Source organism: Panthera pardus, unplaced genomic scaffold (assembly GCF_024362965.1).
Source record: "Panthera pardus isolate Hobbes unplaced genomic scaffold, ASM2436296v1 HiC_scaffold_22, whole genome shotgun sequence".
NCBI classification, from domain to species: Eukaryota; Metazoa; Chordata; class Mammalia; order Carnivora; family Felidae; genus Panthera; species Panthera pardus.
Window position 1 is genome coordinate 31,905,502 of NW_026526788.1, and position 14,317 is coordinate 31,919,818.

Genomic DNA, 14,317 nt, shown 5'->3' on the forward strand with positions numbered 1-14,317 from the left:
AAACTTCAGGCATCCAACAGATATGTCATGAGCGTCGTGCCATGGGGGACACAAGTGGGAAACCCTGGCCCTTATCCTCTAGGCCACACTGAATCTCGCTGTGAGAACCAGGGTCGCCCCACGGCTCAGGTCGCCCCACGGCCAGCCCAGCACCGTGGCTCAGCGAGTGTGATATGGCACAGCCCCCAGGACTGGTTTCCTGAGGCCTGTGCCATTGGAGGTGGATCTTAAGAACAGGAAGGACCAGGGTGGAAGCCATCGCTTTTCCTTGAACTTGGAGGCCCGCAGGACCGGTGGCTGTTAGCCCAGCAGAGCAGACAGAGCAATTGAACGTCACGCCTGTGTTCCCACACGCACCATCAGCCACTCGCTAAACTGCTTCTGTCCCAGACCTGGCTCGCTGCGGGTCAAGATGCTGCCAGGGAGATAACAAGGGGACGAGAGGTGGCAGTGATGCTGTTTAGCAGGGCCTTGGAGGAGGGGCACCTGGGGAAGGGGGGAGGCTGCCAGCCTGGGAGGAACAAGGATGTGGGCGGGTGAGCCCCCCACGGCCCAAAGAGAGAGCTGCGTCTCCTCCGGCTCCCCATGTCTGACCTCCTGCCTCTCCCTCCTCCCTCCTTCCAGCTTCCCTCTCCTACAACCTCCTGCCTTTGACCGGCTATAAAACACAGAAGCCCTTTGCCTGACTCTGCTGCGCCCTCTAGCTGCCACTGGGCCTCTCTCCTTGTTTTTTTTTACTCCCCAAGCATCTGCACCTGCACTCACTGTCCCCACATCTGTGCCCCACCCGCCCGCAGTGTCTCACAGTCTGACCTCTGGGGACATCTGAAGATCCAACCCGTGGCCGGTGCTGGGATCTTCCTTCTCCTTAGCCTGTCTGTCGGCACTGCCTGACCCTACTGACCATCTCTCTCTCAGAATTTCCTCCTCTCCTGCCTCCGGGCACCTGGCGCTATATAATTTCCAGACTACCGCCTGTCTGTCTAAATTCTCCTGCTCGTCCTCACTGGAGCCATAGGTCTGCCCTAAAGGTAGCCTTGCCAGTGCCGTTTGTGTGTCACCACCTCGGTGCTGACAGCTCCTGCCTGCAGCCCTGCCTTCCCACTAGTCCCCACCGCAGGCCCTCCTGGCCACCACCTGGGGGACCTCTACATGTGGGCATTCTGCTTGCTACATAAATCTTCCCTGGAGGAATGGATCTAGAACTTGGGAAACGTATAATGTTTTTACCTAGGACTCCCTCCTGAGGAAAAAAAAAAAAAGCAACTTTGTTACATCCATTCTATGTGGGATGATGATCTCTTGTGTATCACTTAGCACAGGGCCAGGTGCAGAATGGGTGCCAACGCGGTGTAGGGCCAGTGCCTGCGGGGCAAGGAAGAGAGACGTAAATGTACTTCCAAGCCAGCCATTTAGCAGCCACGTGACCTTGGACAAGCTATTTAACGTCTCTGAGCCTGCTTCCTCGCGTTTGACGTGGGCTCTGTTCTTACTTACTAAGTCATTGTGAAGAGTAAGTAATATGGTTGTGCAAACGGCTTAGCCCCAGTGCCTGGCATATGGAACTGCTCAGTAAGTACTGGCTACTATTTTTAATAAATAGGGGAAAGAAGGCTGGGACTCCCCCCTCGGCCGCCTTTCATGCTTTAGCAGACTCTGTTCACATCCTCGCCCCACCCCCGCCCCAGCCTTTCTTTTGGGAATCTGAAGAGGCCTTGGTGCCTGGAGCTCCTAGAGGAGATGGCTGACCCCAAGAGAACCGGCAGGGTGGTAATGACCTGCTTCTTCTCTTTTGCGAACGCTGTAAGTCCCCAGTTCCCAGAACCCTTAGGGTGCTGAGGTGCGGACCTGCTGCATCCCAGAACCACCCCCACAAACCAGGTCTATGCGCAGGCACCATGGACAGCACCTGTCGACCCAGGGGAAACAGCTGCCTTTCTGCTCAGTGGGGGGGGTGCTGAACAGGTGAAAGGCGTCCCCGGGAAGCCTCCCCAGGCCCCCCCAGGCCCCCTGGGACTCAGATAAAGAAAGTCCGGGAGACCAGAGGGCTGACGGGGTGGTATCAGTTTCCAGGGTAGCAGAGAAACTTGTTTGTGTGGCTGCCAAACCCACAGAAAGGGAGGATGGTGGGAGGGGAGCTAAGGGAGAAGAGTAAGGAAGTGCTGACCCACTCCCCACCCGGAGGGCAGAGCCCTAGTGAGATGGCCTGTGAGATGCCCTTGACCTTGGCCTCAGGGCTGCCAACTTGTACGTATGAGCTTTTCGTTGTGAGGCCCTCCTGGCAAGAGGGCAGGCTTGGCTCAGTGTTCCTACTGGGCAAACAGCTCTAGACACAGGCTTGTGGGGTGGGGGTGGGAGTGGTGCCAGGGGTCCACGGTGGTGTCATCTTGGGCAAGTACAGGTGGCCAACCCTTGTTGAGAACTTCCTCTGCGCCAGGCACTGTATCCACTCATTTAATCCCTGCAACAACACTCTGGGGTGGGTACTATTATTGCCCCCAATTTACAGACTAGGAATCCAAGATCATCCAGGTATGTTAAGTAACTTGACTGAGGTCACCCAGCTAACAATAAGCAGAGCTGTCTGAGCCCATACAGTCTGCCTCCCGAGAGCATAATCTTAACCACGTCTCTGTGCCATGTTGCCATGTTGCTTTCCTTCGGGAGCCTGAGCTCAGCAGGTACCTACTTGCACGTTCAATAGCACGATTATGTCATCAATGTCGATCTTTGCTGTGAGACTGAAGGCATGGACCTTGCCTGCTTTTCTCTGTGGATCCTCCAGCACCCTGCCTACAGTAGGTGCTCAATCTGAACTCAATCAAATGGGCGATCTAATCAGTCCATCAGTCTTTGAGTGCGCCCTGCCCTTGGCCCCCACTGCTTAGGGCACAGGGCTCACCTCCGTCTATGCCTGGACCAGCATCCCGGTGAGGACTGCTATTGCCATGGTGACAGGAGACCATCAGAGCCAGTGGCTCACTCAGGTGGCCCTGTCAGCTCGCTGGGTATAAGCCTTCCTGGCTGCTGGTCCTGGGAGTTAGTGATTCATACTTGGCAGGAGGCTGAGGTAGATATGGAGAATAAAAGGATAGGTGTGGGTGTGGGGGGGGGGGATGTGTTGGGGGAGGATCCCCAAGCTTGAATGGGTACCAGTTGGAGAGTAGTTGCCTGCTGGTTTGTTGGAGAAGATGCCTGGGTCGGGGGGAGGGGATATTTTATGTGCTGGAGACAGATTTCAGGTTGGGGATGGGCAGTATGGCCATGACTGGGGCAAAGGTGCTGAGTGGGGAGGCCCAACTGGGTGTTCCAGGGTTGATAACCCCATTTTTCAAACAAAAACCAAAGCACATCATTCAACAAGGGGCTTCTGGTTTGTGAATGATTTATAGGAAAAATCTTGCAAAGATAAAAATTGAATCACATTTAGTTAAACATTTGAGAGGTTCCTTTATTGGGAAGAATAAATTTATATGGAAATTCGGAATGATGGGATGCTAGCCCTGGAGCTGGGGAGGTGGGGCCCACGCTGGTGGCGGGGGGCGGGGGGTGGTGACGGGTGACAAGAGGCTTTGAGGTGTTGCCTCAGGGCAGCCCTTCAGCTCAGTATTAGGGGCTCAGAGGACACAGCGCCCACCTGCGATGTCCATGCTTCACCCCACCTCAACCCTGATCACCCTGTGATGTGAATGCCTGGTTGAGGGCTGCATCCCCTGCTAGAATGTGTCCCTGGCACATCATAGGAGCTCGATAATCGTCTAATGGATTAGCTAATGACAAAAAGATGAAAGCATGCATCCCCTTGTTTGCCCGGCAGCAGAACTCCTGGCTAAAGAAAAAGCCCTTACACTCATGCGTGTCTCTGCCTCCTTGCAGCCCTGTCCTCCCCACTCCACACACTCAGCGGGAAGGTACCCAGGTTTGTCTATGGCTACCGGAAGAAGCTCAAGACAAGGGGGAGGCTGGAGTGACGTCCCATCCCTGGTCAAGCCCCACATCAGATCACCAAAGCCCACAATCAGAGCTGCACGGGCTCCGCAGTCATCAGCTGCCTCTCCCCTGCCTCGGCCAAGCCCTGCGGCGGGCTGGGAGGACAGCGGAGGGCAGCTTCTAGCCACCAACCCGGTAGATGTGGGATGCCTTGCCAACCAGCAGAGGTTTGGCCGAGAACAGTCCCTGTCCCCAAGTCTAAAGTGAGAAGAGGTCATTGTCTGCTCTGTGCTTTCCCTGGTCGACTGAAGACACGATGTGAGCCCCTAACTGTGCACAGATCCCTTGAGAGCCGGGGCCACGGGTGAGTGAGGAGATCCAGTAGTTTCTACCTGTGTGTGTTGAAAGCCTGAGGATCCATTCACACCTATGGAATCAGTGTCCATCAACCCCTTCCCCAGTCCTGCCCATCATCCAGGGCCCAGCTGAAGCCATACTTAGTGAGTACTTACTTTGTCTGGGAACTGTTCCAAGCCTGCATACATACTGTTTTTCACTCTCATTTAATTCTTATAACCTTATGAGCGAGATCCATTATTATCCCCCTTTTACAAATGAGGAGACCAAGGCATAGAGGGGTTAGGTGAGTTGCCCAAGGTCACACAGCTGCTACACAGTGGGGCAGGGGATGAATGCCACCTCCTCCGTGAAGGTTTCCTTCCTTGAGCCTTCCCCTGTGTGAACAGTCTCTCCCTGCTGAGAACTCAGAGATGCTAAATCTCCTACGTGTCAAAGCCCCATCACCAGGCTGCGAGTGCCTCCCTCCGCATCCCCCACGCCACCAAGCACGGGGTCCGGCCAGAGGACACGCGCCCTGGAGATCGCGGACTCTGTGAAGGAATGGCAGCGTGTGCGTATGTGAACGAACCAACAAGCTGGTTAATGAGGGCGAGAGAAGAGCGGAATTGGGATCTGCCCGCGTGAATTCGCAGCCTGGTGGGAAGGGCACCAGGACAAGTGTGGGGGTCCCAGTGGGCTGGGAGCAGCGATCCTTTAGGAACCTGCTTGCCACTGGGTGCCCAGCACGGGCCAGGCTCCTTGAGGGGCAGTCATGAAAGGCCCCCATCTTCAGGCTGGCCGGGAAGACCGCATGAACACACGGGCAGCAATGGGAGAGAGAACAGAGCAGTGGCAACTGCCCGTGAGCACAGAGGGTCAGCCAGAGAAGCAGGGCCACCTTCCTGGAGGAGGAGGGGTGGCCAAGAGAGGAAGGTGGACACGGAGACAAGAGGAGGCAGGAATGGACGTGGTGATTTGGGGAACCTGGGGAGGCCCTCGGGGGGACACGGGGTGCCTGTAGAGGGAAGCATAAAATGAAGTCGGTGAGGGAGAGAGGGGTGGACACAGAGGCCTTGGTCTCCACCAGCATCACCTGTGTGTGATTTTTGCCAGTACTTTAAATATGCACTTCAAGGTTTTTTTAAGTTTATTTATTTTGAGAGAGAGAGAGAGAGAGCACATGAGTATGAGGCAGGAGGGGCAGAGAGAGAGAGGGAGAGAGAGAATCCCAAGCAAGCTCAGCATGGAGCCCAATGTGGGGCTAGAACTCACGAGACCGTGAGATCATGGCCAGACCTCAAGTCAAGAGTCGGACACTTAACCGACTAGGCCACCCAGGCGCCCCTGTACTTCAGGTTTTGATAAGTACTTAAAATAGAGGCTTATTCTTAAAATCAAATTATATTTATTGTACAAGGGAATTGTACCACTGCTATGTAGAAAATCAGAATAAGATAGAATGGAATAGAATAGAACATGAGCCTAAAAATAACCAAGCAAAGTGGGCTCCTGCTTTAGTCCATTCGGGCTCTATGACAAAATACCAGGGGCCATACGGCTTACGGACAGCAGACATTCATTTCTCTGCTGGAGGCTGGGAAACCCAGGGCCAGAGCGCCAGCACGGTCAGGGAAGGGCCCTCTTCCCGGTTGGCAGAAGGGCACTTCCTCACTCTGTCCTCACATGGTGGAAGGAGCGTGGGATCTCTTGGGCTCGCTTTTATCAGAGACCAGTTCTACTCAGGAAGGTTCCACTTCACGACCCACGCACCTCCCAAAGGTCCACCCACTAATACCGGTGTGTTAGGGCTTTGGACGTCCCCATATGCATTCTGCGGGGGTGGGGGGGGGGAGCAAGCATTCAGACCCTCGTAGTTGCTGAGTCCTGGCTGCGTGCTGCTCCCTTTGGAAGGCTCCCAGCCAGAAGCCTGCTCTCTTGGTGAAAAAAGGAGAACGAGCGAGTGTTAAGAGAGGTGCCAAGGGCATACTAGCACCAAACCAAGGCTTCCCCCTTGACTCAGTCGGAGAGACGGAAGAAGACTGAAGAGCTGAAAGTCGTCACTCTGCAGGTCACTGCTGGCTGTGCCTGGGCCCCGTCCTCCAGAACCCTTCCCATTACTCCTTGAGCCAGCGTCCGCGTTAAGTTACTGGTTTGTCCCTAATGCGCAGAGAGGAGCCCTCACCGAAGCCCACGTCCACCTGCCCTGGGCCCCAGGCATACCTGGAATGTTACTCTCTCCTTGCAGGGAATACCAACAGCATCTTCGCCCTGGACTACATCAGTGGAGCGCTGACCTTGAACGGCCTACTGGACCGGGAGAACCCCCTGTACAGCCATGGCTTCATCCTGACCGTGAAGGTGAGGGCCCCGGGGCGGGCACCTGCAGCCCGTGTGGAGGGGTGCCCACACTGCGGTGCCAGCCTCCAGCAGAGCCCCCGGTGAAACTCCAGGAGGGCAGCGCTCCTGGCCTCCCACCCGGCGTGCCCAGGGCCGCTGTCAGGAACGGACAACACTAGCCAAGCACAGGCCACATCGGGGGCCTTGCTGGGCACCTCACAGCCATTGCCAAAAGTCACATAGGATTGGGACTTTTATCCCCACTTGAGGAATGAGGGGACACACAGTAGGTGCTCATCCATGGGGCCACGTTCTGGTACTCATGATGCCAAGTTCTCCATCGTAGCTGCCTCAGATTCTTACGTTTACCCCATGTCTGGGATGCGTCCCGCTTCTAGCTTCCCTGGGGCTCTTCCCTGGTTAGGAAGCAGCAGCACAGTGGGGAGAGGTGGAAACTGCTAGAGTCCTTCCCCTGGAGGTGTAGTGGAGCCACAACCCCCAGGCTCCTGTAGCCCCCTGCCACCCAGGGCCCGTTGTAATTAAAACCTGTGCTTTGCAGAGCCATTCCCTGGGAACCCCATTTAGGGTATGGACCCTGCCTGGGCCACAGGGGTCCTCCCCAGCCCTACCCATCGGTTGAGGCAGGGGAGGGCACAGGACTGAGGAGAGGGGCTTGGGGAAGGAGGCCCTTCCATCCTGAGGAGAATAAGGCAGCCCAGCCTGGCCCTCTATTGCTCTCCTTGACCTTGGGAGGGCTGCAGCAGCGGCCTGTTGATTAGCCCTCCCTGGCCAGCCGGCTTCTCTGTCTCCACCCAGTGTGCACATGTGGGCCGGTGAGGGGAGGTAGGCTAACACCGCCTTTCCCCCCCACCCTGCATCAAGCTGCCAGCCAAGCCATGGGCCCCTCTCCGCCTCCCCTCCTCTCTGCTTGCTTCCTGTGGAGGCACACATTTCGGGGTGGAGAGAGCTGTACCCTGGCCCCAGGGGACCCTGAGCTCGGTTTTTCCATCTTTATATAAAATGTGAGGGTGAGTTCCCAACTTTGGATGTGACTCCAAATCTCCTGGGGAACTGGCGAAAGGTACTTAGTCCTGGGCCTCCCACACAAAGATTCGGGTCCAGAAAACTGGAAATGGGTATTTGGGAGCTGGGGGCCTCTGCCCCAGAGACTAGGCACCCAGGGATTTGAGCCCATCTTTCCTGAGCCCAACCCAGACCCTCATGGCACCTAGCTCAGTGTTTGGGCCATAGCCGATGCCAGAGTAAGTCTTGATTACCTGCTAGCACAAAAATGCTTGGCCTCGGTTTTATCATCTGCCGCATTGAATAAAGAGTCTCCCTTTGCCCCTCAGTGAGCCCCCAAATCTGTCTTGTCATCACCATGCCCCCCGTCCCCTTGGTTCTGGAATCCTCCTGCCTCAGTTTGCTACCTACTCTGACTGTTGTCCTTATGCAAGTTACTTAACCTCTCTGAGCCTCGGTTTCCTCAACGGTAAAATGGGGATGCTTATGACAGAAACTTCCTCCTGGGGTTGTGGTGAGGGGATGGGATAATTCACATAAAGCACAGGAGATAGCATTGGGAAAGCCTTCGTAAATGATGAGAGCATGACTATGGACGCCTTTGTCTCTGGGATGTTTGTCCTCTACCTGTAGGGCACAGAGCTGAATGATGACCGCACCCCGTCCGAAGCCACAGTCACCACAACCTTCAACATCTTGGTTATCGACATCAATGACAATGCCCCAGAGTTCAACAGCTCTGAATACAGCGTGGCCATCACCGAGCTAGCCCAGGTCGGCTTTGCTCTACCCCTCTTCATCCAGGTGGTGGACAAGGACGAGGTGAGTCCCGGGAATGCGTGGTCTCTCCAGACCCCCCGCCCTTTCTGGGCTTTGCAACCCTGAGAAAGATGCCAGGTATTTCTAGGCTTCCAAATCCCCAGCTAAAAAAAATAGAAACAAACGTTGCTACCTCCTCCCCTGCAAAATTCAGCAGTCTCTAAGCTTTGACCCCCGCCCCCACCTCTGCAAAAGCTATTTGAGCACACACTTCCAACGTGTAGTTCTTCATTTAGTCATTTATTTAGTAATGTATTTAGAAATATATGCCCATCAGGGCACCTGGGTGGCTCAGTCGGTTGAGCGTCTGGCTTCAGCTCAGGTCATGATCTCGCGGTTTGTGAGTTCGAGCCCCGCGTCGGGCTCTGTGCTGACAGCTCAGAGCCTGGAGCCTGCTTCGGATTCTGTCTCCCCCTCTCTCTGCTCCTCCCCTGTTCACTCTCTCTCTCTCTCTCTCAAAAATGAATAAACGTTAAAAAAATTTAAGAAATATATGCCCATCTTACTAATCTAGTACGTGCCTTATAAAGCATACACTGAAAACTAGAAATTTTAAAAGTTGGAGGCTCTTGTATAAAATCTGTTCCTGGGAAAAAGTTTGTTTTCTGCTTTTGGTGTAGTGAGGACTCCTGCTTTTCCATGCGAGGAGCTTGAATGTTTTCAAGGGGATCCCAGGCCGCAGGAGACCAGAGGTCCAGGAAGCTAGAAATGGGACACACCCATTGTGTGCCCTTGCAGGGCCTGCCTGGCTGAGGCCAGTCTTGAGAGGAAGGGACATGGGCTGCGAGTGAGGGAGAGCTTGAGAAGGACAGGAGGAGGGAGACTTGGGGATGGGGCCCGTGCCCCTCCAGCCCGGGATGGGACGGGCTTCCGAGCTGATAGGGACGCTCTCGGCCTGCCTCCTCCCTGCCCCTCTCAGGCACCAGGTCTCCCCTGCCCGTCAGCAGCCACAATCGTTAATAGCACTTATATTTATTACCGCTGTTCCCTGGCCCATTCTGCTCAGGAATTCCATTAGGTTTTCCAGCCTGAGGGGCTTCTCTGCAATTACTCCTCCCTTCTTGGGGCTCCCGCACTGGCCTTGCTCCAGGCCTGGCTTCCTGCTCGCTCCTCCTGCCCCTCTCCACTCTGGCTGCTCAACAAACCAGCACACCTGCCCAGGCCCCCCCCCCCCCCCCGATCCACCGCTCTCCCGTCAGCTTCTCTCAACCGGACAAGGTCCTCCCCATCCTGCCCTAACCCCCCAGCCCCCTTCCCCGGCACCAGCTCACCCCCGTCCCCGCCCCTCTCTGCCCACCCCGCCAAGGACATGACCGTGAAGAGGTCAGTCCCAGTGTGCGCGCGGGCACGCACACACAGCACATCTTTCCATCTCTTGCTAAATCATCCCATACCTAGCTGTCTGGGATAACTAAAGTATGTACTGAGCACCTCCTGTTTACAAGGAGCTATATTTGGCCCCTTGAGGGAGTGTAGCCCACAGTCACTGTCCTAAAGGGCCAAGCGTGCTTATACAAGGGCAGTATGTAGTTTTGAAAATATACACAAAAATGTCAAAAGTTTAAAAGGTGGAGATAGATAGGTGTAAAAAGAAGTTCCAACATTTTCTCACACCCCAGTGGGTCATCTTTTATCCCCCTGGAGTGCAGCACCCCCTTTAGACACCGCTGTGTGAGTGAGAGCCTCAGGAAAAGTCCCATCTCTGGTTTCAGGCTATCACTAATGTCCAAGAGAACAGACACCCTTGGTACCAGGGTGCGGGCCAGTGACAACGAGCAGTGAGGGCTCCAGAGCTCAACTGAGGAAGGGGGAAGAAGGGGCCAGAGGACCGGCAAAGGCTTTATGGTGAAAGGGGGCCCAGGGCTGAACCTTGGGACACAAACCAGATGGTAAAAGGCAGCCAGGAGGGCTGGTGGGGTGGGCAGTGGCCCACGGAGAGGCCCAGAGGAAGGAACCTGTACAAAGGTTTGTGGAGTCGGCTGGTGGGAAGGTGGGCCACGACACAGGCTTTTAGGGCCTTGAATGCCAAGCCAAAGAACTGGGGCTTAATTTTGGAGGCAACCCAGAGAGGAGGCAGCTTGTGTCGTGGTTCACGGCCCAAGCTCTGGAGACAGACGGGGCCTATGTTCAAGTCCAGCCTTGCCATTTGCTAGCTCTGCGACTTTGGGTGAGTCATTGACCCTTTCTGAGTGTGACTTTGCTCATCTGTGGGAAAATGTATCTGCTTCTATTGCAGTAACAAATTAACCCTGAAACAGAGGGTTATTTTTTCCTCAGAGATTTATTACTACTCGTCTGGCACAGGTGGGCAGGGGGACCCCGCTCCGCGTCGTCGCTCAGGTGCACGCTCTGCGGTCACGTCGGTCACTGCAGGAGGGAGGGGGCAGCTAGAGGAGGAAGCACCGGCTCTTCTAGGCTTTGTCCTGGGACTTCTGCCCAGTTCTAGGGACGGGCCCCACCTCACTGCCAGAAGGCTGGGAATGTGGACAAGTGGCTCCACGTTTGCGTCTGCCACAGAGAATGCCAACAAGGCTCAGAGATAGGAGATGAGACCATTAGTCTATAGGACTTAGCCCAGTACCTGCCACACACCCAGATGTTAACCAGATGGGTCCAGGGAGCATTGCCACCAGCAGGGCCAGAAACCCCAAGGCCCTTTCACCATGACTGGTTGGGGGATTGCAAGGTCACCCGGACCCCTGGGGTTTAGCTCAATCCTGCTTTGCTGGCAGCCCTGTCCGAAGCATCTGCAGGAGTGCTGAGGGGTGTCTGGGTCCAGCCTGCCTCTAGTGGCCACCCCCCACCCAGGCACGGGCAACAGCATGCCCGCTGTGGACAGGGTGCCCAACACTACCAGCGACCATTTCACCGCTGCCCCAGGGAATTGACCAGTGTGTGACAGTAAAGGGCTGGCCCCATGTCTCCAGGGCACGGTGAGGTGCAGAGAACCACTGATAAAGAAGGGCAGCCCAGAAGCCCAGACTCCCCACCCTACAGTCTTCTGGGTCACAGTCCAGCCTCCCCAGGAGAGCTACACCCAAACCATCCCAGACATGGTCCTGGACCGATTCCTAAATAAGAGGGGAGAATAAATTGCTTTCTAAATTGCCTTGCTCTTTTGTACCTCCCATTTCTCCTCCACTCCCCAGAATTCTGGAAGGATCCAGATCTGGATGGATCCAGATCTGGACGCAGTCTTGGGTGCTGAGGGTCGGGCCCCAGGTTCCCGGGGTGGAGCGTTTAGCCACATTGCCAAGAGGGAACAGAAGGCAGCGGCCACCGGCACTTGAGCACTGGCCAAGTTTCCAGAATCTGGGGGAGATCAGGGAACCTCAAAGAGAAATCAGGCATCTTTTATAAAAAGAGATTTTTTAAAATGTGTCCTTTCTTCCAGTTCTCTTTTGCGGGGGGAGAATGCATCTGTTGGGATTTGTGTCTGGGGTGAAGGTGACTGGATTTGCTAGGGTGGCAGAAAAATGTGTTCATCGAGCCGGCTTGGATGGAGGAGGGAAAGGAGCACGAGGAGAGGTGAAATCCCTTTGTCAGGGTCTAAAGAGCCACGTGATTCTCCCTCGCACTCACCATCGTTGTGGGTTTATGGTTATTAATGTGATGATCTCAATAGTATCTATCTCCCCGATTAGACTGAATGATGCTCCCCGATGTAACCCAGTGCCTCACACTCTACCTGGCACCTGGGAGGCACTGCAGAAATACGAACTGGTTCAATTAAAGCATGATTAAATGATAAAAGTAGCAATGAGGTGGCTCCGGGCTTTGTCCAAACTAGATCATCAGTCAGTGCCCCTGTGCTAAAGCCCAATTCCCGCTGAGTTTCTGTGAGAAGGTGACCTCAAAGTTCCACAGTGGGGCGGTAGAGGGTGCCGATGGAAAACAGAAAGGGAAGGAGGAAGCAGTTTATCCCGTCAGTTAGCACTTTGTGGCAGTCATTCCTAGTAAGGATGCTAATCTAACTCACAAAGACTAGATAATGCCGCCATCCCCTCCACATGGGAGATTTTGCCCAGTTTCTTGCTGAATCTCAGGCTCTGCAGGAACATTCAAGACCACAAAGGTGCTTGAAAGAAGCCCTTTCTGTCTCCCAAGGACTCCGTCCCCATTGTCAAGTCCCGCTGAGTAATTTCTTCTCTTTTGCCCAGCTATAGGAAACTCACGGAAGCCAGAGAGGGAAGGGATAGGGTGGGCTGAAACCACTAACAACCCGTTTGCACAGCATGACAGTTGAGATGCAAATAGATGGTTGTAATGCAAATCACAAAAAAAAAAAAAAAAAAAAAAAAACTCTCAAGGCAAAGGCCCCAGGAGTCAGCCTTGGTGTGGAGCACAATCTCTGAGTTTCAAATTAAAGGTTGTGGCAGCCTCATTCCCCTGCTCCTGGCTACTGGGCGTTCTCCTGTGTCTTCCTCGGTGTTCTGGAAACCCACAGGAAATTAGCAGCACACTCACCCACCGGGATTCCTACCGTATCCCCACCCACCCCCTTGGCCGCAACATGTTCTTTTGTGTTTTCTCCAGTTTGGTCTGCTTTTCCTCTCCCGATCAAGCCTGCAGCCCTCCCCACCCCGTCCTGCCCACAGCTGAGCTAGCCGGCCACGTTTTCCCATCTGCATGGGGTGAGGTTATTAGGATGGTTGGAATTTTCTGTTCCGTTGTCCTAAATTCCACTCTTCTCCTTAGAAGCAATCAGATCCTCTGCGTTCTGCGTCCTGCCTGTGCGGTGGCAGTGAGTGTAGGAGATCATCCGTGCCTCTGGCTGCTTTACAGATTCCAGCAAAGGGCTTTGTTTTTAAATACCGTTCGGCATCGGGCACGACCCCTCCCAGCAGATTTTTGGATCGCCGAAAACTGGTAGTACCTCTCCCCTGCCCTGTACCTTTCTTCTCAGGAGTTGGGAGCCTTTGGTTCTCTTCATTTCTGTCTCGTTTCTGACCCCAGCTTCTCAGAACATATTTCCTGCTGTCCTTAAGACATTTTTGCAGAGGGGTGGGGTTGGAGTGGGGAAAGGGACACCCAAGTCCCCCAGAGAGGCCTCTATTGCCTGGTTCTGGCTGTTTGCAGGAATTGGAATCATCTCAGAATGGCCTTCAGACTTCATTAATTTGCTGGCCTCCTGGCCTTTCTGAGGGCCTAGGCTGAAATTTACATAGATGAACGATTATGTATTCATTCACTCAACACACAGTATCGTGCACCTACTATGTGCCCACCACTGGGGAGTTAGTGCTAAGGATGCGGTGGTCCCCGCCCTCCAAGAGCTTACGTTTCATCCCAGTGGGGCAGCTAGAGGAATAGGCACCAACATCGTTGTAGGTGAAAATGAATGTCAAGAAATCAATAAACAGGGCAAGTGATGGGGCACAGGAGGGGGCTATCTTTGGCTCCATGGTTCCAGAAGGCCTTCCAGAGAGGTGCTGTTTAGAACGGAGTTTAAGAGGCGTAGAGGAGGCAGCCACACGGAGCTGCAGAGGGAGAACGTTCCGACATCAGGTGTTCGGCTGCAAGGGCAGAGGCCCTCGGAAAGGGAAATGGCTGGGCATTTTCAAGGAGCAGGAATGAGACTGGTCAGGGGGCACTAGAGAGGAGGCAAGGACGAAGCATCGGGCAAAAGCCAAAATGCCTGGGGAAGGCTTTTCTGTTACTGGGAGCCAAGTGGGGAGCCAGGGGGTTGACATGCTCTGAGTCACCTTTCTTAAGGAGCCCTCTGATTGCTGTGTTGCAAATAGGCTCTCAGGGGCCAAGGGTAGAAGCAGGGAAATGTGGCAACGTGGCACGGAAGCCCCTCCCCCTCAGGCACCTGTTCCACCCAACATGTGCTTTCTTTCCAGCATCTAACTGGAGGTTCTCTTGC

At 54.6% G+C, this 14,317-nt stretch overlaps 1 protein-coding gene across 1 annotated transcript in view; it reads left to right on the forward strand.

Moving 5' to 3' along the window:
• The window catches only part of CDH23 (cadherin related 23), a 413,989-nt gene that overhangs the window by 221,503 nt on the left and 178,169 nt on the right, over window positions 1-14,317 (forward strand). Inside the window, 2 exon segments of the mRNA XM_053888562.1 lie at window positions 6,515-6,627; window positions 8,263-8,468. Coding sequence (XP_053744537.1) covers window positions 6,515-6,627; window positions 8,263-8,468 — 319 coding nt within the window.